Source organism: Hoplias malabaricus, chromosome 5 (assembly GCF_029633855.1).
Source record: "Hoplias malabaricus isolate fHopMal1 chromosome 5, fHopMal1.hap1, whole genome shotgun sequence".
Lineage (NCBI taxonomy): Eukaryota > Metazoa > Chordata > Actinopteri > Characiformes > Erythrinidae > Hoplias > Hoplias malabaricus.
The window spans coordinates 4,538,875-4,563,413 of NC_089804.1; the positions used below are offsets into that span (position 1 = coordinate 4,538,875).

The 24,539-nt window shown below is 47.9% G+C and overlaps 1 protein-coding gene across 2 annotated transcripts in view; it reads right to left on the reverse strand.

Moving 5' to 3' along the window:
• syde2 (synapse defective 1, Rho GTPase, homolog 2 (C. elegans)) overlaps window positions 1-24,539 on the reverse strand; it is a 45,329-nt gene that overhangs the window by 15,866 nt on the left and 4,924 nt on the right. For both annotated transcript variants that reach the window (XM_066672798.1, XM_066672799.1), the window contains exons 3-4: window positions 19,030-19,548; window positions 3,892-4,979 (exon numbers count right to left, since the gene is read on the reverse strand). In XM_066672798.1, coding sequence (XP_066528895.1) covers window positions 3,892-4,979; window positions 19,030-19,548 — 1,607 coding nt within the window. The remainder of the gene's footprint in view (window positions 1-3,891; window positions 4,980-19,029; window positions 19,549-24,539) is intronic.

The following is a 24,539-nucleotide window of genomic DNA, read 5'->3' on the forward strand; positions in this document are numbered from 1 at the left end:
GCCTAGTTTCAGCCGGAAGTCTTAGTCCCTGCTGTGTCTGCGGAGAGGCGCTGGGCGTGGAGCGGCCCGGACCACTTCAGCATCAAAGCAGCAGTCATTTGTGAATGGAGCACTGTGATTGTGATTCTGCAGCGTGAAGTCCATTAACGTGAAGGGGGTTTGAAGCAGCATGTGTAAATACGTCAACTACAGGACGAGAGGTCATCTACCTACACACTGAAGAGGCAAATATAATCAAAATAAACCCGGTTCTTGAATCGGTTCTGTTCCTGATTCTTGGATTATTGGTTCTATGCAGGAGACTGGCCCTGTCTCCATCGGTTCTGATAAAAAAAACCCAAATGGCACACGTTCAAGGTTCATTTCCTTTTATTTATTTAAACGTAAGGCTGAAAATGACTCTACTGCTCAATAACACTGAAGCACTGAGCTTGTTCTGGAGCTTCTTCATCACACTTCGCCCACGGACGGCGTCAAGGTTCGCACCAAAGAACCTACTCCTCTTCGTTTCCAGTTGGGAACAAACTTTTCTGGTTCGGGAACCAATTTGTGAGACGAAGCAGTAAGGGTTTAACACGGTCTCCCCGTTCTCACAGGTGTAAAAGGAACCAGTTTCACTGGCTGTGTTCCCTGCTCAGTGATGGAGAGAAAGAGACACACACACAGGGAGAGAGAGAGAGAGAGAGAGCCAGAGACAGAGAGAGAGAGAGAGAGAGACACAGAGACAGAGAGAGAGAGAGAGAGAGACAGAGAGCCAGAGAATGTGTGGGAATGAAAGAGTGATATAGAAAATGGAGAGAGTGAAAGAAAGAGTGAATGAAGGCTCTCTAGGGTTTGGTTCACGGCTCGAGTAAACAATGATTTGTGTAACTTAAGTGTCATCCATAGGAAACAAAAGGTGTCCGATCTCATTTAAAGCTTCCAGAGTTTTCCCCTCTGTGTGTGTGTGTGTGTGTGTGTGTGTGGTTGGGGGTTCCTCTGTGACCCCCGCTGTGCTGGACATCGTTCCAGAGGACACCACACTCTGCTCTCACTCCACGTTCGCTCCCAGTGGAGGGACCTGTGTTCTCTCTGAACAGCTTCATTCTGTCGCTTCACAAGAGCAACACCTCAAATCCCCACAGATTTAAACTTAAAATTTCATTTGTGATTCTTCTCTACACGGTCAAGGCCTGGGGGTCACAACAGGTGGGTGTTTTCTTTCTTCTGATTGGTCAAACTCATCTACAGGCAGTTCATGAGAGCCCTGTTACTGGGTTTAATTAACCTTGTAAAAAGGGGCATGTTTTAAAAAAAAGGTCACTCTGAGGTCATTAGCACATTAGCCCACCAACACTCACACTGTGAAACAAGACCACCCAGTGAGATTTCTGTGTGCTGCGTGAGTCAGAAAACACAAGTCATTCTGATTCTGTTCCACGTCTGACGTCAAGTGCAGAGTCATTAAAATGGCCCCGCCCCCTCGTCTGAGTCTGTCCAATCACAGCGCTGGACCTGTGTTTATGTGAGAGCGCAAAGACGAGGTTAAACTCAGCAAAACAGACACAACGAGCGCGGAGAAACAAGAGCACTGAGTAAAAACGGAGAAGAAAGAGAACAGAGTGAAAACGGCTAAAAACCAGAGCTTCTGCTCCTCGCTCCTCACTGCTGTGCGCTCGGGGTCGGGGTGAACAGCGAGCGGCTCATTATCATTTAAAGGAACAGGTGCTGAAAGCAGGCATTTACACAGTGGGGGGGGGGAGACAGAGACAGAGAGACAGACAGAGACAGAACAGATAGAGACCAGAGAGAGACAGAACACAGAGAGAGAGAGAGAGAGACAGATGAGAGAGAGACAGCAAGACAGACAGATAGAGACAGCAAGACAGAGAACAGAGAGAGACAGAACACAGAGAGAGAGAGAGAGAGACAGACAGAGACAGTGAGACAGAACACAGAGAGAGAGAGACAGACGAGAGAGAGAGAGAGAGAGAGAGACAGAACACACACAGAGAGAGAGAGAGAGAGAGAGAGGAGAGAGAGACAGAGAGACAGACAGATAGAGACTATTACCTCATCTTGTTTCTGCAAAATGTAATTATCTGGAAAACCATCAGCAGTGTTTACAACTGACTGAGGAAAAATGTGCTGAAAAGAAGCTATGCATTTAAACACACGGTAAGGATATAGATCCACACACACACACACACAGTGAGAGAGAGAGTATTTGAGCAGCCTCAGGTCATTGTTTTCTAAAGCTCACTTTACTCCGACACGTTTCTGAACGATGTGAATAAACAGAGCCCGAGGAGGTGGCGGAGCGCGGCGTGTTTCTGCTGGTCGCTCAGCGCTGACTCACCGTCGACATAAAGTTTACTCCACTCTCTCACCGCCTCCTCGGGGTTCACAACCTGCTCCAGATCCACTCCTCGTCCTGCTGTTTACTACTACACTACAGTCACACACACACACTACTCTATTTACACACTGTGATTCACACTGTTCACGGTTCCCTCCCTCCTCACGGTCACTGCTCACTTTCAGCCAACGAGAGGCGCCACAGAAAGAGCACAGACGTTACGTCCCTGTGATCGTCCTCGTTCTGGACGCAGTGCTCTACCGCTGCCAAAGACCCATCTCCAGATTCACAACAAACAAAGCCTCTTTCTTTTCAATGATTTTATAACGAAAGCAGTCAGAATCATCTCTTCACGAGGAAAAGATAAATATGTTTAAATATTAAATACAACACAAAAAAGCAGCTGATATTTTCAAATCATGTCCCAAAAATAAACAGAGATAAAAGCTTCTGTTTCGACGGCACAGTTATTTATTTATTTATTTATTTATTAATCTAAATGTTTAAAAATCATTTTCCTACGTTAAATAATTTCTCCTCTTCGACTGAACTATGTACAGATCCATTTACAGTAAACTGAACACGCCCCGTATTTTACACTGATCTTAGTACAAGAGAAGTTTATTAACGTAATAATTAATAAAATTAAATAATTAAATAAATATATTTCTCCAGTAGGTGGATTGGAGACTCAAAGGTGTCCGTAGGTGTGAGTGAGTGTGTGAGTGTTTGTCGCCCTGTGAAGGGTGTGTTCCTGCTTTGCGCCCAATGATTCCAGGTCGGCTCTGGACCCACCGTGACCCTGAACTGGACAAGGGTCACAGATGAATGAATGAATGAATGGATACTTCTCCAGTCTAAATATTCCTATAAAGGTTGGTTGCTCTTAAAAGGGCAGTAACTGCACTATTATCAGTGGCATAAAATAGTATTAAAGTGAGAATAAAGCTGTTTATCCCAACATTACATCAATGGCTACTGTAACAGTTAGAGGACAAAAGAAAAGGTGACTGAGGGGAAAAAGAGAGAGTCTTTAAAACCACAGCAGAATCACTGTCAGGTCTCTGTACACGGTCCTGGAGCAGTGAGAGATAATGGACCCCCCACAGGACTAAGGGCTCCCTTTCAGCTGGAGACACTGAGAGTCCAGAGCTGATCCAGGGTCAGAGAGAGGTGGGGTTCCACTGTGAGAGCGAGGAAGACTGTGACACGCAGGATCAGCTCTAAACTGGGACAACATCAGTGCCCCGGCCATAACACCAGAGAGAGGCAGAGAGAGTGTGTGTGTGTGTGTGAGTGTGTGTGAGAGAGAGAGAGAGAGAAAGACTGGGGTGGAGGGGAGGGTGAATATCTAAAGACCTGGCGAGAAGCCTGGACACACAGAGCGAGAGAGAGCACGAGAGAGAGAGAGCGAGGGGGGGGGGGGTACTGCAGCTGACCAGTGCCACTGACACTTTTACTGCCCTCTAATGAAGACGAATGAAATGAAGCCACACTAGTGGCACTTGTTCAGACCACAGCCATAAAACACAGACACAGACAGAGACACTAACCTGACATCCTCTCCTCTCGATCTCGGCGATGCACTTCTCTATGATAAGAGGCACGTTAAGCCCCGCCCCCTCCCTCTCCACCACTCGGCCCGCCTCCACTCCGAAAACGCTGGGCACCCGGTCGCTCTCGGGCGCGTCCAGAGAGTTCTTCCACTGCTCCATGAGCCCCAGCTTCACGTAGATGGTGCCGCGGGGCTCCAGGCGGACGGCCAGCTGCTGGACTTTGGTGGAGGTGCGGAAGAGCGGCGGCAGGACCACGGTGCCGTGGCAGCAGACGCGGTTGCGCCGTGGCGCCGGTTCCCAGCTGAACAGCGCCAGCTTGAGGTGCTGCGCGTTCTCCAGCTCGATGTTAAAGGCGTGGTCCATGTCCAGGAAATCCGTGCGGCAGGTCAGCAGGGCCGTGCGAGCCTTGTTGACCGAGTCCACTTGGATGGCGCAGTAAACGTGACGCGAGTCCGCCCGAGGTGGCTTCAGGCCTTCGGCGCCGTAGAAGTGGAGGCCCATGAGGCCTGAGATGTATGCCGTACACTTGGGCTGCTCCGAGAAAATGTAAAGCCGGAAGGCGTCCACGTCCAGCTCCAATTTCGGAGCCCCTACGTCCTTGTCCTTTTCTTTGTCCTTATCCCGAGCTCGGCTGGACTTACCCTCGTGCTTGCTCGACTTTGCCACCAGTTCCGGAGAGTCTCCGTCGCTGAGGTAGCCCCCTTTACTCGCCGACTTGGGCACCCCGTCTCCGCCCCCCTTCTTCTTACTGTAGCTGTGCTCCTGAGTGGACACGCTGCTGTCCAGATGGTAGCGACAGATCACGTTCCCGCTCGTCGATGCCGTAGCCACGCCCTCGGCCGTCCGGTTCACTCTCAACGAGTGGATACTAGCCTCCGACTGGACGCTGCTGCTTCCGGTGGGATTCCCTTTAACGCTGAGCTTCCGGCTTAGCTCTGGAAGCTTCTTCATCTTCATGGACAGCTTCCTGACGGTGCGCGGAGATTTGATTCGGTCGGGTAAGGACCAGGTGATGGAGCAGCTCTTCTTGGCTGGGTTCGGACTCGAGGGAGGGGAGAACCCCACCAGGCTCTGCTCGGGAGATTCTGGAAACGGAGGAGAAGAGTGTGTCAAAAGATGAACTCACACACAGCTTCAAATCCAATCAAATTTAAAGGTTTATTTTGAACCCAAGGTATTTCATGTTGGGTCTGGTCAACAATTTCATGTGTTAAAATAGAAACAAAGCAACACATTCCAAAAAAACGTTGGAACAGAGACAAATAATTATGTGATTTCAAACAGGAAGAGGCCTACAGTCTTTAATATCGTTACACGATTCAAGGAGGACTTTCAGCTGAAAACCTGTGGCCTTCAAGCCCTCAGACAGCACTGCATCAAAGACTCTCCTTCATCAGTAGCTGATGTAATCACATGAGTAAGGGACTACTGTACCATACCTTTGTCAAGAACCACAGTGAGGAGTTTACAACTTTCCTTTACACAACAGAAGCCATTTTTCTGATTTAGAGTTGTATTCTTAACGTGACGAACCAAATAAAACTAGATTTAATGATAGAGACCATCTCCGGACAGAATGAATGAGCAGAAAGGACCTTAAAGGGCAGCAAGGAGAGGCAACACACTTAGAACGGTGTGAATATCACAATGATCCAGAAAAATAAGTTGTTTTTTGTTGTTTTCTGCTGAGAAAAGTGTTGTCAGAGTGCTCTGTTTTAACCTCAACCTCCAGCTCATCAGTGAACAGGCAGCAAGCTTCCGTCCACTTGACCACACACTTGGGCAGCAGCAGGTCGTCTGGTTGACCCTCAGTTGACCTCAGTGTGGGACAGGGAGCCACACACTCGTCTCAACAGGCAGAGCTATGGTTCTCTAGCTCTGAGCAGGGGATTACAGGCTCTTTCCTCTAACAAGGACATGTCCCACAGCCCCAATGAAGATTCCCCACAGGGAGACTGCTTCATTTAATAATAATACGTTTATATTTGTCCCTAGGATCGAGATGTACACCCACATTAAAGTAAATACAAGGTGTTAGCAGATAAAGAGTTAAAAACGTGGGGTATATTTAAGTCCACACTGTAGGCACTTCACAAACGTACAGTTAATAACTAAGAACTAGAAGCAGTAAACTTACACATGTCCAGATCTTCTCTGTGATCATCAACTACAGAAAAACTGAAAGAACCATGATCTTTCTCAGTATTTCACTGGAAAACTGGAAAACTCTGGAACAGCGTTCCTAGCTCCTACAGAAACAGTGAACCTACTGAGCGCGAGGGTAAACATCGACTGGACATCTGTACACTTCAGATCTATTCTGGGACTGAAACATGAAACAGTAAGTGATATCACACTGGGGCCTGCTTTAATTTACTCCAGCTGTGATGTTATTCAGCAATGATTTTTGGCAAAGAGAGAGAGAGAGAGAGAGAGAGAGAGAAAGAGAGAGAAAGAAATAGAGAGAGAAAGAGCAAGAGAGCAATAGAGAGAGAAAGAAAGAGAGAGCAATAGAAAGAGAGCAAGAGAGCAATAGAGAGAGAGAGAAACAGAGAAAAATCGAGAGAGAAAGAAATAGAGAGAGCAATAGAGAGAGAAAGAGAGAGAAAGAAATAGAGAGAGCAATAGAAAGAGAGCAAGAGAGAGCAATAGAGAGAGAAAGAAAGAGAGCAATAGAGAGAGAGCAAGAGAGCAATAGAGAGAGAGAGAAAGAGAGACAGAGAGAGAAAAATAGAGAGAGCAATAGAGAGAGAGAGAAAAATCGAGCGAGAGAAAGAAAGAGAGAGAAAGAGAGCAAGAGAGCAAGAGAGAGAAAGAAAGAGAGAGCAATAGAGAGAGAGAGACTTTTTTTTTAGACTTTTAGGGTCCTTTATTATCAACAGTTGGACTCAATATTCGTCCAAGTTCAATTTTGAAACATAAAAACTACTTGTAAACAACACTCACACTATAAAACCTGGGTATATATAAAAAAAGTGCATTTAAATGAAAAATGGATTAAAAATTAGTTCACCATCACATACAGAACACACCCCTCCCCCACAGCACCACACCTCCTCAAACACCTCCAGAGTTTTCATGCACTTATAAAAATTAAAATCAATAAAAATCCTTGATCTCACCAGTCTGATAAAAACCCTTATGACCTCACTGTCAGTGTCCTGTTCCACCTTGTTTTTTCGACTGATGTAAATGGCCAGTTTCGCTTGACCAAGGATAAAATTCAACAATTGGCACTTGGCCCTCTCCTTCTTGTTGTATTTAAAACCCAGGATAAAAGTGTGCACGGTAAAAATCACATTAAAAGCCATAAAAACTGTCTGTAAAAAATCAAAAAGGGGACGTAGCCTAAAACATCTCATAAAAGCGTGAAAGACAGTTTCCCTCTGTGTGCAAAAAGGGCAAACTGGTGCAACCTCAGGGTTTAAAACAGAGATAAAAGAGTTGACAGGTAAAATCCCATGTAAAACCCTCCACTGGAGGTCAGCAGCTCTTTTTGTTAACGGTGGCTTGTACAACGCTCTCCACTCAGGCTTTACATTATCACCCAGAGATAGAACCTCCCTCCACGGCGTGTCCACCCTCCCATTCAGTCTCTTTTTGTTTAGCGCTTTCACGCATGCTCTGTACAGCAGCTTCCCGGATGCACTGTCCAACTTCATACAGGACTCCCCCTTACACTCCAGCAGGCGCCCCTCGCAGTCCTCCAGGTCAGGGGCCAGGATGATAGCAGGAAAGGGGTCGTCCTCTGCAGGCCTAGTCACCCCTGCACCGTAGTCTATCAACATCCTAAGTTCCTCAGGGGTCAACGCTGTCCTCCACTTGCACAGAGACCGAGATACCACGCGCAGAGACCTCAGGCCTAACCGTGCAGTCAGTCTCTCTGTACCGGAAAGATCAGGTCCCGCAGTGTCCACCAGTTGACGCAGTGTGGTGACCCCCGAAGAAACCAAGACTCTGGTCAGTGCAGGAGTCGACAGGCCTGAAATGTCCATCCGGGCGCCGTGAAGCAGAGGTTCCTCCAGCAGCCAGTGCAGCGTTGTACTCTCTGGTCCTTTGACTTTAAAAAAACTCCATATTTTAAAAAGCCCACGATAAAATGCAGGTAAACCAGCAGTGTCCAGTAACTTTGGGTTCATTAAAAACAGGGTCCTGTCCATCCCCAGGCCTCCCACTGTGTGCAGGATCCTGCAGGCTACCTCCCTCCAAACCAGTTCCTTAGGGCCAGTAAACAGTCTTTGTGCAAACTGGAGGCGGAAGGCAGCCACCCTGCTGGCTAAATGAATGAGCCCCTGCCCTCCCTCATCCTTGGGAAGATGAAGAACTCCCTGAGGAACCCAGTGAAGTCGATCCCAAAAAAAATCCACCAGCATAGCTTGAAGATTGGCCAGCAGGCCTGGTGGGGGATCGACACACGCCAGTTTATGCCACAGGGAGGACGCAGCCAGGTTGTTGATGATGAGAACTCTACCTCGGTATGACATTTGAGGGACCAGCCACATCCATCTGTTGAGTCTCCCCTTCACCTTTTCCAGCACACCATCCCAGTTCCTTTCTTCAATAACACTGTCCCCCAAATGCACACCGAGGTATTTAAACCCGCCCGTCCCCCAGGCCAGTCCATCAGGGAGTCTGGGTTCTTCACCTTCCCAGTCCCCCAGTAAAACTGCTTCGCTCTTTGCCCAGTTTACCTTTGCAGAGGATAAAATGTTAAAATCATGTAAAACATCAACTAAAAACATTTACATCATCTTGAGCACTGATAAGAACAACAAGGTCGTCTGCGTAAGCAGAGACATGTAATGGGGCAGTACAATCTGGAACATAAAAACCCTCCAGTCCCTCCCTCAGCTTACAGAGCAGGGGCTCAATGGAGAGTGAGTACAACATACCCGACAGTGAACAGCCCTGTCGGATCCCTCTAAAAACTTTAAAAGGAGCACATAAACCACCGTTAACTTTCAGCACACTCTCAATGTCACCGTACAGAACCTTGATCATGGCAATAAAACCAGGGTTGAACCCAAAGCTCTCCAGAACCTTCCAGAGATACCCGTGTTCAACCCGGTCAAAAGCCTTTTCCTGGTCTAGAAATATGAGACCAGTCTTTAACCCCAATAGCCTGGAGACGTCCAAAACATCACGAATTAAAAAAACGTTGTCAAAGACAGACCTACCAGGTACACAGTACGACTGGTCAAAGTGAACCACCTGCTCCATCACCTTCGCCAGTCTCGAGGCCAATGCTTTCGAGAGCAGTTTACAATCGGCGCACAGCAGAGACACGGGGCGCCAGTTCTTCAGTTCGGACAGGTCCCCCTTTTTCGGCAGCAGCGTCAGCACCGCCCTCCTGCAACTCAAAGGAAGCTTTCCATCACGTATGCTGCACCCGAGGACCTCCAGCACATCCTGGCCGATGACCGACCAGAAAGTCTTGTAGAACTCTACTGGTAGGCCATCAATGCCAGGAGCGCGACCATTCTCCATACCATTGAGGGCCTCATGCAGCTCTTCCAATGAGAGTTCAGCATCCAGCTGCGCCGCTGCCGATTGCGACAGTCTGGTCATATTCCTGAGGAACCTGTCCTCCACCTCCTGCGTCGCCGTGCGCTCGCTCTCATACAGCTTTGAGAAAAAGCAGACTGTTCGCTTGCGAATGTCAGCAGGATCATTAAGGAGATCCCCTGATTCTGATCGCACAGCGTGCATGTACCGCTTCTGTCCATTTCTACGCTCAAGACTAAAGAAGAACTTAGAAGGAGCATCCAGTTCATTCACGCACTGAAAGCGTGAGCGGACCAGCGCCCCCTGTGCTGTTATACCCAGTAAATCAGCCAGAGCAGCCTTCTTTTTGTTGAGAGCTCTAATATGCTCTAAATCTCCTGTGGCCTCCGCAAGACCCTGGAGCCCCACTATTCCAATCTCCAGAGCTTTAAGTGACCTAGTAATGTCCCTCGTGACATTGAGAGTATACTGTTGACAGAATAATTTAACACTGGCTTTGGCTACGTCCCACCATTGCTGAACAGAGGTAAAATCATTTCTCTTTGCTCTAAAAACAGCCCAGAAAAAGGTAAAAGACTCTTTAAAATTGGCATCTTCTAAAAGCGTGGTATTAAAATGCCAGTACGCACTCCGCGGCTTCACCTTTGTTTTTAAGATAGTTCCCTGGACCATAGAGTGGTCAGAGATTCCTACCGGGGCAATAAAACACCGTGTAAAAAGAGATCGTTGGTGTCTAAAACAATAAAAGCGGTCCAGTCTGGCCAGCGAGAGCATGTTATCTTTACTGTGGGCCCATGTGTACTGTCTTTGTTCATCATGGAAACTTCTCCAGACATCACACAACTCATGGGCCTCCAGCATCTCGCAAAGACGCTTCCGTGAAGCCGCGTGAGGTTCGCCATGATTCCGGTCTGTTTTGTGTGCTGTACAGTTAAAATCTCCACCCAAGACTAAAAACTCCGTGGAGTCACAACTTTTTAAAAGAGAGCTCAGTGCGTCTAAAAACAGTAACCTCTCAGCTCCTAGTGTTGGAGCATAGACGCAGATAAAAACAAAAGTGTCTTCTTCAAAGACAGCCCTCACTTTTAAAAGTCGTCCCTTTAAAACTTCCTCCACTGTATAAGAGACCGGAATAAAAGACTGTGAGAAAAGGAGTGCCACCCCACCGCTAAGGGATGAGTTGTGGCTTAGAACAGCGAGCCCACTCCACTCCTTCGCCCACTCAGCAGCATTTTCCACATCACTGTGGGTTTCCTGCACAAAGACAACATCGATACGTTTGTGCTTAACCAGCTCATAAAACTTTGCCCTTTTCTCACAGTCCCTTGTCCCATTAATATTTAAGGTGGCGATTTGAAAACCTTCCATTAAAAAAGGTAAAAAAAAGAGGGGACAAAAACAATCAGAGATAAAAGTCCGTTCAGGAGTCGTCTTCACACTGCACTTTGTTCAGTTTGGTCAGTAACTTTTTTAGTCTAAACGTCTCCTGCTCCGTAAAAACCCCCTCCCTCCGCAAGTGTTTGACGTCCCGTATAAACTGTACACTGTCTGGGAAATGTTCCTCCACCCTCACACCCTTCTGTCTTTTAGTAACTCGTAAAAACTTTCTAATTTCTTCAACAGTGTACAGTTGAGGCCTGTTCTCTTCCTGGGAGCACACAGACCATCCCGAGTCAGAGAGAGAGCCCTCACTGTCCGAGTCTCTGTCGTCCACTGCCGTCACATCTTGTTTGGCCTGTTTTTTTCCCTTTCCCTGGCCCCTCTTCTTCCTCTTATGAGGAATTTTAAAAACGGACTCAACCTCCATCAGGTTTACTCCTCCAGCCTCCTGTCCTGCTTCTCGGGCTGGAGCCAGTTCAGAACAGCTGTGCTGCACCCCTCCGTCCCTCTCCTCCACGTAAACACCACCAGAGCCCCCCCCACAAGGCACTGCCGAAGAGGGCCCCACCTCGGCCGACACGGCCTCGGCAGCCACCCTAACAGCAGGCCCCACCGAAGATGACCCTACCACAGCCGACACGGCCCCAGCAGCCACCCCAGCAGCAGGCCCCGCCGTAGAGGGCTCCACCGCTTCCGACGCGGCCCCGGCAGTCACCCCAACCGCAGGCCCCGCCGAAGAGGCCTCCACCGCGGCCCCGGGAGACACCCCATCAGCAGGCCCCGCCGAAGAGGGCTCCACCACGGCCGACGCGGCCCCAGCTTCCACCCCAACAGCAGGCCCCGCCGAAGAGGGCCCCACCACGGCCGACCCGACCCCGGCAGCCACCCCCACAGAGGGCTCCGCCAAAGATGGCTCCACCACGGCCCCGGCAGCCACCCCAACAGAGGGCCCCACTGAAGAGGGCTCCACCACCGCCAGCGCGGCCCCAGCAGCCACCCCAGCAACGTCGGACCCTACGGAAGAGGTCTCCACCACGGCCAACGGGGCCCCGGCAGCTCCCCCAACAGCAGGCCCCGCTGATGAGTGCTCCACCACAACAGCGGATCCCACCGAAGAGGGCTCCACCACGGCCAACGCGGCCCCGGCAGCCCCCCCAACAGAGGTCCCCGCCGAAGAGCGCTTCGCTGCGGCCAACGCGGCCCCGGCAGCCACCCCAACAGAGGGCTCCCCTGAAAAAGGCTCCACCGTGGCCAGCACGTCCCCGGCAGCCACCCCAACAGCGGACCCCCCCGGTGGTGACATTTTACTGTTCGGGGTCCGTGCAGCCGGCCAAGCAGCAGTCGCAGGGGGGACGACCACCGCAGGCACAGCCACTACAGGCCCCGACCGCTCAGTACCCCCTGTCCCCTCAGTACCTGTATTAACTCGTCCAGGGCAGTCACGAATAAGATGTCCGACCTGTTTACACCCAAAACACTTCATACTATTTTCAGTCGAAGCAAACACTGTATAAACATAACCATCCACTTTAAACTTCAGGACTAAGTCCAAACTTTCAGCTCCTCCATTCAACACCATGAAAACAGATCTTCTGAAAGACACCAAGTGTTTAAGTAAGGGCGACTTACAGGTTATGAGGATCTTCTTGATCGGGGAGACGAGCTTCCCAAAGCGGGAAAGCTCCTGAGCGATGTGATCATCTTTAATGAAGGGAGGGACGTTGGACAAAATAATCCTTTTGGACGGGGTACTCAGGGGCAGCACAGGCGTGAACTGGTCATTAATAATTAACCCTTTTTCCACCAAAACAGCCGCGAAATGCTCGTTAACCAAAAACAAAACAAACGCGTTGCTCATTTTCGAGATGGAAACCATGTTCTCGTGGCCGACGACATCTACCGCCGCCGTACCACACTCTTCCATACTCGCCCGGCACTCCACCTTCACCGCGTGCCGGCGGGTCAGACTCTCACACAACAGGGTGTGGGAGGACGCCATGCTTCCGCCAAACGCCGACAGCAGACTCCCCCACAGGCCCTAGCTCCACAAACACACCACCAAACACACCTCACACACTCACACTCACACAAACTTCAGAAAAATCTGAAAAAAACGCACACGCACAAAAAAATTGGCAGAAAAACGCCAACCGCTCTCAATCACAACGCTCCGCTCACTCCAACGCTCACGCTCGCGCATGCGCACAGAGAGAGAGAGAGAGAGAGAGAGAGAGAAAGAGAGACAGAGAGAGAAAGAAATAGAGAGAGCAAGAGAGAGAGAAAGAAAAAGAGAGAGAGAGCAAGAGAGAAAGCAATAGAGACAGAGAGAGACAGAGACTACTTTCTACATCATCACGTTTGTTAAGGTTCAAATAAAAAGAATAAATTAAGGGGTTACATTGCTTGGTTTTTATTATATCGGAGTTGTCAAACATAATCCGTTAATAATGTATTAACACAATACAGAGTTCATCTCTGTTAACTATCCACAGATTCCTCAGGCCATAGACTCTCTTCTGAATCTACCATCCACCGTGAGTCTAATCAGAATAAACCAAGACTGCGTGAGAAGGCAATGAACGTGGTGACGGCTTATAAACGACGCTGTGTTACTGTGTGAAATAATGTGTAAACTCCACAGGTCTTAGACCTTTAAACTGTAGTTTGAAAAGTTAAGTCATTGCTAAATTGCTGGGAGCCCTTTCTCAGGCGCTAGCCCAATCACAATTGACGGTTTAACTAGACTCACTGGCAGCTGGCAGCATCCAAAATACGCTCTGTCCTATTCAGTTTACGTTACACAGACACTGACACACTTAGGTTCTGCTTCCTGCAGCAAGCACAGACCTTTAATCCTCCACAGTCTGTGCAGTAAACAGCTCTTTACTCGTCTGCTCTGACTTCTGTAACTAACTACATTTATTTACAGAGGTCTAGACTTCAGGAAAAATTACAGGCAAATTTTACTTAATCACAATACTCCTCTATTAAAAAAAAACAAGATATTTTAGATATTTAAGACTTTCATTACAAATATCCTAAATGTTAAATTATGATTAATATCTTGACACGGTTATATTGTAATATTAGGTCATCGTTTACTAATAAAACTAAAATAAATGTAATTAATGTTATGTCTTTGTGTAATTAGAGTATAATTCCCCTCCTACAACACATCGCCCAACACTGACGCCAGGTACACACCGATTAACCACATAAACCTATTAATAAACACATTAAATCTGATCAGAACAGTCCTATATCACCACTGAGGCCTAGAGAGATTAGACTCCTGACGCAGGAAGTGACGGCTGTGATCTGACAGTGTGGCATGTGTCTGATAATGTTACGTAACAAATGCCTTTCTATTAAAGTCTCCAAGGCACCCGTGTGGATCCGATCACATTTCCCTTTATTTCCCTTCATTCCTTCTGCTTTTCCTCAATGCCTCTCCTTCTTGTCTGTCTCTCTCTTCCGCTGTGCGCGCTCTCTCTCTCTCTCTCTCTCTCTCAGCATGTTCCAGGCTTGTGCTACAACAGCGGCTCTGTTTGTCCGGTCTGATCTTGCTTGTGCATAACTGGGCTCTGCTCGCCGAGTCTGATCCACGGTAAACAAAGGAGTGATTCTGTTCGAGGGGAAATTAAGAGTGCACACACACACGCGAGAGAGAGAGAGAGATGTTTCCTCTCTGCTGAAGGGTCTGCTGTAGCTGAGAGTGTAAACAGAGCTTGACTCACTGCTGCCTCCCTGAATCTCTCCTGAACTCTGGAGTCAGTCAAAGGAGTCAGTGGGTTATTAACAGATCAGAGGACAATACTTCAACAACCCCCCGTCACCTGAGGCTAACACACACCCCCACACACTTCCCCAGATTAAGAGACAGGGGTGAGAGGGTGCATTCCACACACACACACACACACACACACACAGAGAGAGAGAGAGAGAACTGCTGTGTGGATTCACCTCTGGCTCCTCAAACACCTCCAAACCAAACTAAAGTCCTTAGGGGCTGCAGAAGATGTGCTCCTACTCTGTGTGTGTGTGTGTGTGTTGTGCCCTTAAGTACTATGTGTGCATGTGTGGGTATGGTATTTTGTGCTCTTTCATGCCGTGTGTGTTTTATGTCTCTGTGCATGTGTATGTCATGTTGTGTGTGTGTGTGTGTGTGTGTGTGTGTGTGTGTTAGCTGCACTGCTGTGCCCCTGAGTGCTGTTAATAGAGGCAGAGTGACAGGTGCTGAGAGGGTCGTCATGGATCACACTGCTAATTATGGGCTGTCAAAGACCATTTCATTGCCCTCTAACACACACACACACACACACACACACACACACACCAACCTTACAGAAGTAATTCTGTTTAAAATCATTTACAATCATTAGTCACTGAGGAGTGGTTTTATTTATTCCTGTTTAATTATAAACCAATAGTAAATAAAGCCGTGAACAGTTCAGAGGCGTGTTCCCTGACTGTACCCAAACTTTAGGCTGGTGTCGATTCTGAGGGCCGTGCTTCACTGGGTCCAGAGTTTAATCTCCATCCACTGACGACGCACCGGTGAAGGCTGCAGGTCCAAACACTGACAGACACTTTCACATTTATTTATTAAAGTGGGGTAACTTTTCTTCAGTATGATACAAAACTGCAAATCATTCCCCACACACACACACACACACACAAGAAAAACCTTCCTAATGCTGTCTGCTGAAAGTGCCCCATTAGCTTCAATAGCTCTGTTCTCCTCCGCACTCCGGACTGAATCAACATTAACATCAAACCGCACCGATCTGAAAAATTCATGATCATAATTCACCCGCCTCCTCTCAGCCCTCGGAACCTCCTCTGATATCAGCAGCAGCTACCAATACACACAGGAGGGGTTGTGTTGTAGTGAGTGTGTGTGTGTGTGTGTGTGGTTGATGTAGGATCTACTGTTCCCTGTAAATGATTCAGCAGGTCAGAGTGAGACAGGAGTCCAGTTACTGCTCATCTCTCTCTGGCTTCAGCTCCAGTGTCCACTCTGTACGAGAACGGAGCGCGAACCACTGCTGAATCAGGTGCAGTTCCTCTGTTCCTTTCAGGCATTCACCCCGTCACACCACGAGGAGCACTCACCGTTTATTAGTGAAGTCAATTAATAATAAGAAAAAATAATAATAAATCAATCACACAATTAGCGAGAGAAAGATGAGAGGAAGATATCACCATGTCTTTATTATTATTTTTGAATTATAATCTTAATTTTACTGAATAAAGGATTCAGGGAGAGCTTCAGCCTCAGACACAGAAGCTTTAACAGAGAACGTTTACACTACAGCAGCGCAGCTCCATCCTCCAACAACATTTTAAGAGATAAATGGAGGGATTAAGTAGAAGATGAAACAGGAGCTCTGTCTGTCTGTGTGTGTGTGTGTGTGTGTGAGAGAGTAGTGACTCTGTTTACATCGTTAGATAAAACCACCAATAAATCACCTGCGTCTGAAAAATGAGGGAATTATGGGAGGAGGCTGTGGCCACGTTTGGTAAAATCATTAATTAGTTTACAATTGTTTTAAATTACGAATTAAAATGTGATTTAAACTGTAACCTCTAACAATAACGGTCCAGGACTGTTTTTATAACCAAACACATATGGCTTTATTTCTGAGCATCAGGGTGAATCCAGTTGTGGTTGTGGTCATGTTCACGGCGCCTCTGACTGCTCTGACTCTGTTATAAAAGGTGAATACTCTGGTTTTAAATGTGTTTTATCACTGTTTCTGAGACCACATGCTAGAATTAAAACTGTAGCTCCCGCGCTGCGATCTTTCTAAGTGTGATTTAGAAAAGGCAGTTAAAAAGCCGCTGTTGGAGGCTGTAAAATGCCCAACAGTAGACCCTCAGTGGCCCAGTTTTTCAGACTCAGCTCAAAGAGTTCTGCCCCCTCCACCTGAGGCGAACCGCAGCCGTAATTACAGCCTGAGCTAAGCTGTTAGCGGAGAAGCTAAGCTACTGCCACCACATCAGAGGCTCCAGCAGAACAGAGGGAAGGGAACGAGGCGTACAGTCAACTCTGTTACCCTCTCGCCCTCACGAAATCCACCAGAGACCAGAGAAACACGGTCCGTACCCTGCGTTTATCTGGTAGCTCACTCACAGCCACTGACAACACTACTGTGAGTTTCTATATGATTTATAACCCCCCTCACAATGTTACACCCTCTTATAGCGCTACACATGCCGTTTGTGCTGCTGTACCTTTAAGATTAATATGTAAACGACCTCTGTTCTGATTGGCTGTACTGTGGTGTGTGTCACATTTTAAAACCTGGGCTGAAACACAACGTATAACTTCAGTAAACACAGGTCAAACATCTTTAAAAGAAAGTACCCTGCTCCAAAACCTACATAGTGCAGTTTCTGCCGTGCTGAGCCCAGAGTAGCAACGACAGAGGGTCTATTCTCACTGTTATCTCTCAGTGGAGCACCACAATAACCCTGACGCTGGCGTTTTAATGTAGAAATGTGACCTAGTGTTGCTTTAAACGGTTAGATCAGTTTAATATCAGCTGCTGAACCATGCCCTAGTTCTATTAAGTGTACAATAAATAAATGAAACCCACTCTGTTGTTGTTGTGTTAGTGGTGACATAGTGTTACAAATTACAAATTATTTCACAAATTAAATTTAAAAATAATAAATAAATTGAATACTTTTTTAAATGATTATTTATTCACTCAACACTGGGGCTAATTTCCCCCGTGGATCAGAGGCCTACAGTGGGGTAGGATTTCTGCTACAACCTCTCCACATCCACTTACAGTGAAAGGCAGGGAAGCTTTGGCTGTGCTTCTAAAACTACAATTACAGAGATATGACTCATTTCCAGCACACGCTTCTGCACAATTTACACATTCACTCTCTCGATACGAACAGAAAATACGGCAGTGTTCTGACGTCCACTGCACAGAGACAAAACAGAGATCTGAGAGGAGGCCGCACGCCGACGCACGCGCTGTTCAGAGCTGCCAACGGCCTGAGATCACCAGTTACACACACACACACACACACCTCAGATTCAAAGAATGCACTGTCAATAATTCACCAAGTGAAAACACTGAGAAACACAAAAACATGTGGAAGTGGAGCCAAATGGCCAGGTGCCTGTGGCTCGTAGGTGAACAGGTAGATTTCCTCCTCCCAGTTCAGTCTGCTGCCAGAGCCCTCGCTCAACACCTCAGCTTTGTTTACTGACACTCAGAGCAGAGAGAGAGAGAGAGAGAGAGAGAGAGACAGACAGACAGACAGAGAGAGCCACAGAGAGAGAGAGAGAGAGAGAGACAGAGACACCTAGAGAGACAGACACACAGAGAGAGAGAGAGAGAGAGAGAGAGAGACAGACAGACAGACAGACAGAGACACACAGAGAGAGCCACAGACACAGAGAGAGAGACAGACAGACAGACAGAGAGAGACACACAGAGACAGAGAGAGAGACAGACAGAGACACCTAGAGAGACAGACACAGAGAGAGACAGACAGACAGACAGAGAGAGAGAGAGAGACAGACAGAGAGAGCCACAGAGACAGAGAGAGAGAGAGAGAGAGACAGACAGACAGAGACACCTAGAGAGACAGACACAGAGAGAGAGAGAGAGAGAGACAGACAGAGAGAGCCACAGAGACAGAGAGAGAGAGAAAGAGAGAGACAGACAGACAGAGACACCTAGAGAGACAGACACAGAGAGAGAGAGAGAGAGAGAGAGAGACACACACACAGAGACAGAGAGGGAGAGCAACAGAGCCAGAGAGTGACAGACAGAGAGAGAGAGAGAGAGAGAGAGAGAGAGAGCAACAGAGACAGAGACAAAGAGAGAGAGAGAGAAACAGAGACAGAGAGAGAGCAACAGAGAGAGACAGAGACAAAGAGAGAGAGAAACAAAGACAGACACAGAGAGAGAGACACGGAGACAGAGAGACACAAGGCGGTGGTAACGTTAAGCGGTGTTTACTCATGGTGTACTGGCGTGTTGTTGTTGTTTGGGACTGAACACAGCTCCGTCATCAGTTCAGACAGATCAGTAGAGTTTGTTCCTTCCTTGTTGCAGCGTCCAGCTCTCGCTGGATTCTTTCATCATTTATAAAAATTAAATAATAATAAGTACTACACAGTGCTGCTTTAGATGTTAATGTGGCTATGAGAAACAGCGCCCCTGGTGGTGGGATTCCTGACCGTGAGTGAGTATGTGCGAGAAAGCCAGAGGTGCTTACCTGAAGCCGCCGTCCGTGTTGGGAGGTTCTCCTGCACATCTGGACGGCACATCTGCCTGTGGAGATGACTCTGATCGCAGGAATACGTGACGTTTGCTTTTCCCACTTCTCCAGCAGCGGCAGCTCCTCCCTTGCCCTCCTCCTCGAGCCTGGTCTCCTCCGCCCCGGCGCTGGTCCGTCTGGGCTGCAGCTGAGAGGCCTGGACGGCGGGGACGCAATGCGGAAGGTCAGCCTCCTCGTCCTCGGGGATGGGGTTGTACCAGATTTCTCCTTCATCGTCAGCGTCGTTCTCCTCGGCCGGATCCTCGAAGCGGGGACACGAGGCGTCCGGAGACGAGACGGTGATGCGGGGTGGGTTTGGTTGCTCGTCCTCGCCGGCGCTGCGGGACGCTGGAACGTCGTCCGGTTGATGCGAGGGTCTGCCGCAGCTCTGGTGGAGCCAGTTCCGCTTCTTTGAGACGGTGATGAAGTTGAGAGGAGCCGAACGAGGGCAGGGCTCATGAGGGCAGGACACCAGACCTGAGAGAGAGGAAAAAATAGAATATTCAGCTTTCAATTCTGATAATGGTTTTGGTGTTTTCTCAGCATTAAAGCAACACTAGGTTGTATTTTTAGTTTAGAATTCCATCTTCTAAATCACTGAGATGCTTTACTGAACTGTAATAGGGAGAACAGAGCCCCTGTCACTGCTAATCCAGGCTAATCACTGTAGAAACTGTACTATGTAAATTGTGGAGGAGGGTAGGAATGCTATTACTGATGCTTCATTTTAATACTAGGGTAAAGAAAAAAATATATATATATTGATTTGTAGAGTGTTTCACTTTAACAGCACTGTCCAAAAATAAAGGATTATGGTGGTTGGGGGTGGGGGGGTTCCTACCCTCCTCCAAAAGTTACAGAGTGCTGTTTCCGCAGTGCTGAGCAATGACAGACCCTCTATTCTCCCTCAGTGGAGCATCTCAAGGAATTTGAAGCTGTAATTTCAGGGTAAAAATACTACCTGGTGTTACTTTAATTAAGAAGACAAGCACGTCTTTCGAAAATAACACATTGTCATGTGAACGCTATGTAATAAAGTCAGAGGTTTCCATACAATCAAAGTGAATTAACTCTTCACGTAGAGACTGTTTTCTCGACACAAAACGTAACTGCAAATTAACAAACGTTTCTGCTGAACAACGCAGGACCAGAGCTTTGAAATGAAATCACCACCACATTAGAGTCAGACTGTGCCCTGAAACCTTGAGCATGTTCCTTTAACCTCGGAGACTCGGAGTAAAGAGCCTGAGTAAACGAGGGTCTAAATCACTACTCTCTCCTCTTACTGTGTACTGTTAGTTCTCCTAGAACACCTCTCAGCCAATCACAGTGCTCCGTGGTGTAACATCGAATCTGATCCAATCACTGACCAATGTAACTGCCCCAAAGGCCCTGAAGAGTAAAAGGAAAGTTCTTAACAGTGATCCTTTCACATTCGGCCACACTTTAGAACTAGAGCAATGACATTAGCCACACACACACACACACACACACTTCCCAAATATCACCAAACCAGAGTGTTTACTGAGACCACTCTGTGAAGGAGGGGATGAAAGTGGCGACTCCTCCACCAACAAACAAAGCCCAACTAGCCTCATAGGAGATGATGGATGACCCCACGTCTCTGAGCTTTTATAGATTCACAAAGAGTAAAGAGAGAGAGAGAGAGAGAGAGAGAGCGAGCGAGCGAGAGAGAGAGAGATTTAGAATCACTGAACAACTCTACATCTGAGGGGATGTCTCAAAAGCGCTGCTGAATCCAGGTCCTGCTGCGACACGCTCGGAGCAGACGAGCGTAAATATTGTTTTGATATATGTTCGCTCTCTCTTGTTAATGACACGTTCCGCTTTCCTGAAGGAAACCCGGTCTCACGCGACCCAGAGCACAGCCTCTAAATTACACACTCGTCTAAATATTTTCACTTCTGAAGGAACAGAAGGAAAAGGCCAGCGGGTCGCGGAGGGCTGGACGTGTCATTACAGAGGCTCAGAGGCACAGGAATAAAACTCACTGCACTTCATCCGTGTCATTACAGAAACGGCCTTTCACCAAAACAGAACTCACGGGCTCTTACAGTTACATAAGCAGAGGAACGCTGGCCTCGGGCCGCTACGACCCTTCAGCGCCGAGCGGGCCCTCGGGGGCTTCACTTAAATGATTCCTGAACGTGTATTACTATCACAACAGGACGTAACAGAGCAAAAAGACTGTTGTAAAAGACTCCCCTGATTCTACTTCACTTTATGAAACAGCAGCTGCACTGACACCTACTGGTCTGGATGTGTTAGTTTCTGCAACTTCACAATCAAATCATTTTCAGGTTTAAATGACCACCCAGTCTGTTTTCTGTGAGCTGCGTAACTCTGTAAACATGCTTCTGACATTGCCCCGCCCCCTCGTCTGAGTCTGTCCAATCACAGAGCTGCACCCGCATTAACGTGAGAATGCAAAGACAAAGCAAAACAGACAACGAGCGCGGAGAAATAAGAGCACTGAGTAAAAACAGAGAAGAAAGAGAACAGAGTGAAAACGGCTAAAAGCCAGAGCTTCTGCTCCTCGCTCCTCACTGCTGTGCGCTCGGGGTCGGGGTGAACAGCGAGCGGCTCATTATCATTTAAAGGAACAGGGGCTGTTTACACAGGGGGAGAACACTGCTGTGGGGCTCGCAGCTCAAAGCAGGTCACAGACTTTTCATTAAGAACCGGAACCCCTTTGACAACAAATCTGTTCCACTTACAAACAACCTTGGTTCTGTCTGTGTCTAACACACACAGAGAGAGAGAGAGAGAGAGAGAGAGAGAGACCCAGGGCTCGGTCACTTTATTATAAAAGCTTTAGTGTGAGATTAGCCCAAAAGCTTCTCTTCAGATGTAAATGAATGAAGTGCTGAATGGGGCTGTGCTTGACGTGTGGAACTTGTTGGGAACTCCGATTAGAGTCTGAGCACTCTTTCCTCCACAACTCTCGCACTCTACAGGGCTTTACAGATGCGTATGGTCAATATCTGTGATATCTCTTCAGGTGCGCACAAGAAAACTCATGAACAGAGTCGTTAACCGTGGTGCTGTGGGCCACAGACAGTGAGAAATGTTCATGTGTGTGACTTCAGCACTAAAAAACAGACCCCCTGCATGAGTCTGATTCAGGTTTTCAGCTATAAACATAAAACCCGTCCCTCCCTCTAACGGCGGAACACGACGCTGCCTCCCCTCCTGTGATCTGTAACACACCACAACACAGAAACCCGTCCTCCCTTCAGTTCCGAGCCTGCGATTCCTCCGAGGACCCGTGCTTTAATGTGGGCTCGAGCACGAGGCGAAACCAGCAAAGCCTTCAAACCCTCCACAAAACAGAGCCCAGCAAATCTGCAACTAATAAAGCGGAACGTCCTTCAGCTCCGGAGCGCGGCAGCTGTGCTTCCACGTCGTTTCCCCCGGAGCGTCTGGGAGCCAGATTCGGAATCGCGCTCCTCTGCGGCCGCGCTGAGGTCTGCGTTTTGTTGGATGCTGCTGTCGTGCTTCTTTTCAAGGGTCTTTCATAACTCGGGGAGCATGCACACACACGCAGCAAATTCCAGACCACAGACACACACACACACACACACACACACAGATCCAGACACAGGTCTACAGTTCCCGAGGGGCAGGCCTCAGGTAAACCATAAACTTCACTCAAGCATTTCACAAAACAACAGCAGAGTTCCTGAAAAATCATCTCGAGGCCAAACGTAGAAAAATGACAAAAATGTGGAGACACTGTCCAAATGTATCATTACTGACGGCTCCGAGGGGCTGCGACTTACAGCCTTTCTTTTTAGGGTTTGCTGTAGTCACCTATTCATTCACGAGTGTGTGTTCTTTAGTTCAGAGTTAAATATCCGTCCTAAAGTCCATTAAACTACAGACTTACTCAGTATTCCCCATCGCTCCCTGTGTTACTCCCATTCACCAACAGTTACCAGAGCAGGGAGCTGAAGGGGGAAGTGAAGGTGAATGTGTGCTGTGTTCACACGGAGTAAAACAACAGCTGGTGACTTCTAAAAGGGCTGAAACACTTCAGAAATTGGGGAAAAATCGAGACATGTCTGTGCCACGTCCTACAGTTCACACAGTAGATGCCACGTCCCACTAATAAACTGAACAGAGCACTATCTGCTGAGACCAGTGCTATTCGCTGTGGGCTGGAGTTTTCAAGAAAAAAGGTACAGAAACCCACACCGTCTTTGGTCTCGGTCGAATCACAGCTGTAAGAAGTGCTCTGCTCTGACTGAGACGTAACCTCACACCCTGGTTACTGTAGACGATCTCCACACTTCTCACTGCTCAGAGCCGGACTCTACTCGCTGTTAACACTTTCAGAGACTGAATCAGGGTTAAGGGGCAAGGCAAGAAGCTCCTACCATCAGAAAAGCATTAGAGGACAGGGTCTGACCTGGGAACAGTGGTGGTGCTGAGATCTAAGGGATGACTAGGTCTCAGAAAGGCTTTTATGTTGTGGGGGGGATGCAGTGAAAGGCCATATCCACCACAGGCCATCAGCAGGGAACATATGGCCTTCGCAAACAACCCAGCGTCAGCTCTGTGTGTGTGTGTGTGTGTGTGTGTGTGTGAGAGAGAGACAACCCATTGTAGAGATGGATAGGAAGAAAAGCCCAAAGTTCACAACTGTCAATTAGGAATATATTAGCTTTGTGTCGACGTCTGGCTTAAATTATCTGATTAAACCGAGATGATCTCCAGAAGAAACACAATCTCAGAACTCCAACAGCCTTCATTCTAATGCCTTATTCACAGTGGACAGTGATGATGCAGGATCAGTTTCCTCGGGGCACACCTGGATGTTAGCCTCATCTGGAGAAGTGGAAAAGCAGTTCTGAGATCAGTGGAGAAAAGAGGACTGTTCTGAGACAACAGACGAGTGAGTAATTGTCATATCAGAGTCATAAGCACAAGGTTATATACACATCTACACACACACACACACCTCAGACGATTAATCACAAGGCATTAAAGGAGTAGTTCAAAAAGCCACCTGGATTAGCATTGACCAAAAAAACCTAGCATAAACACAGCTAAATAATAAATAAATATTTCCCCTCCTTCCGTAAAAGTCAGACATTTTTTAGAGATGAGGTTTGGCCTTTGATGCAAGTCATAGTTTGTTCTACTCCAGAACGTACAGCTTGACAACTTTGACCTGCACACTTAACATTTAAACACACACACACACACACAACACAGTGAACCACGGCTAAACAGCGAGCGCATTCCTCAGCCAGGCGCGATGCCATCGTTCTGTAGGTAACCCGAGGCCAACCGGAAGGAATAATCCCAGCTGACCTTAACTAATGCCCAATCGCCCTTTTCTCATGGGCCACTGTAGTCCGGCATTAAGTAACCAAACACAAACACGGTCTACAACAGCGTCGGCATTCAGGATATTCCTCCCAGAGTTTCACGTTTCCATG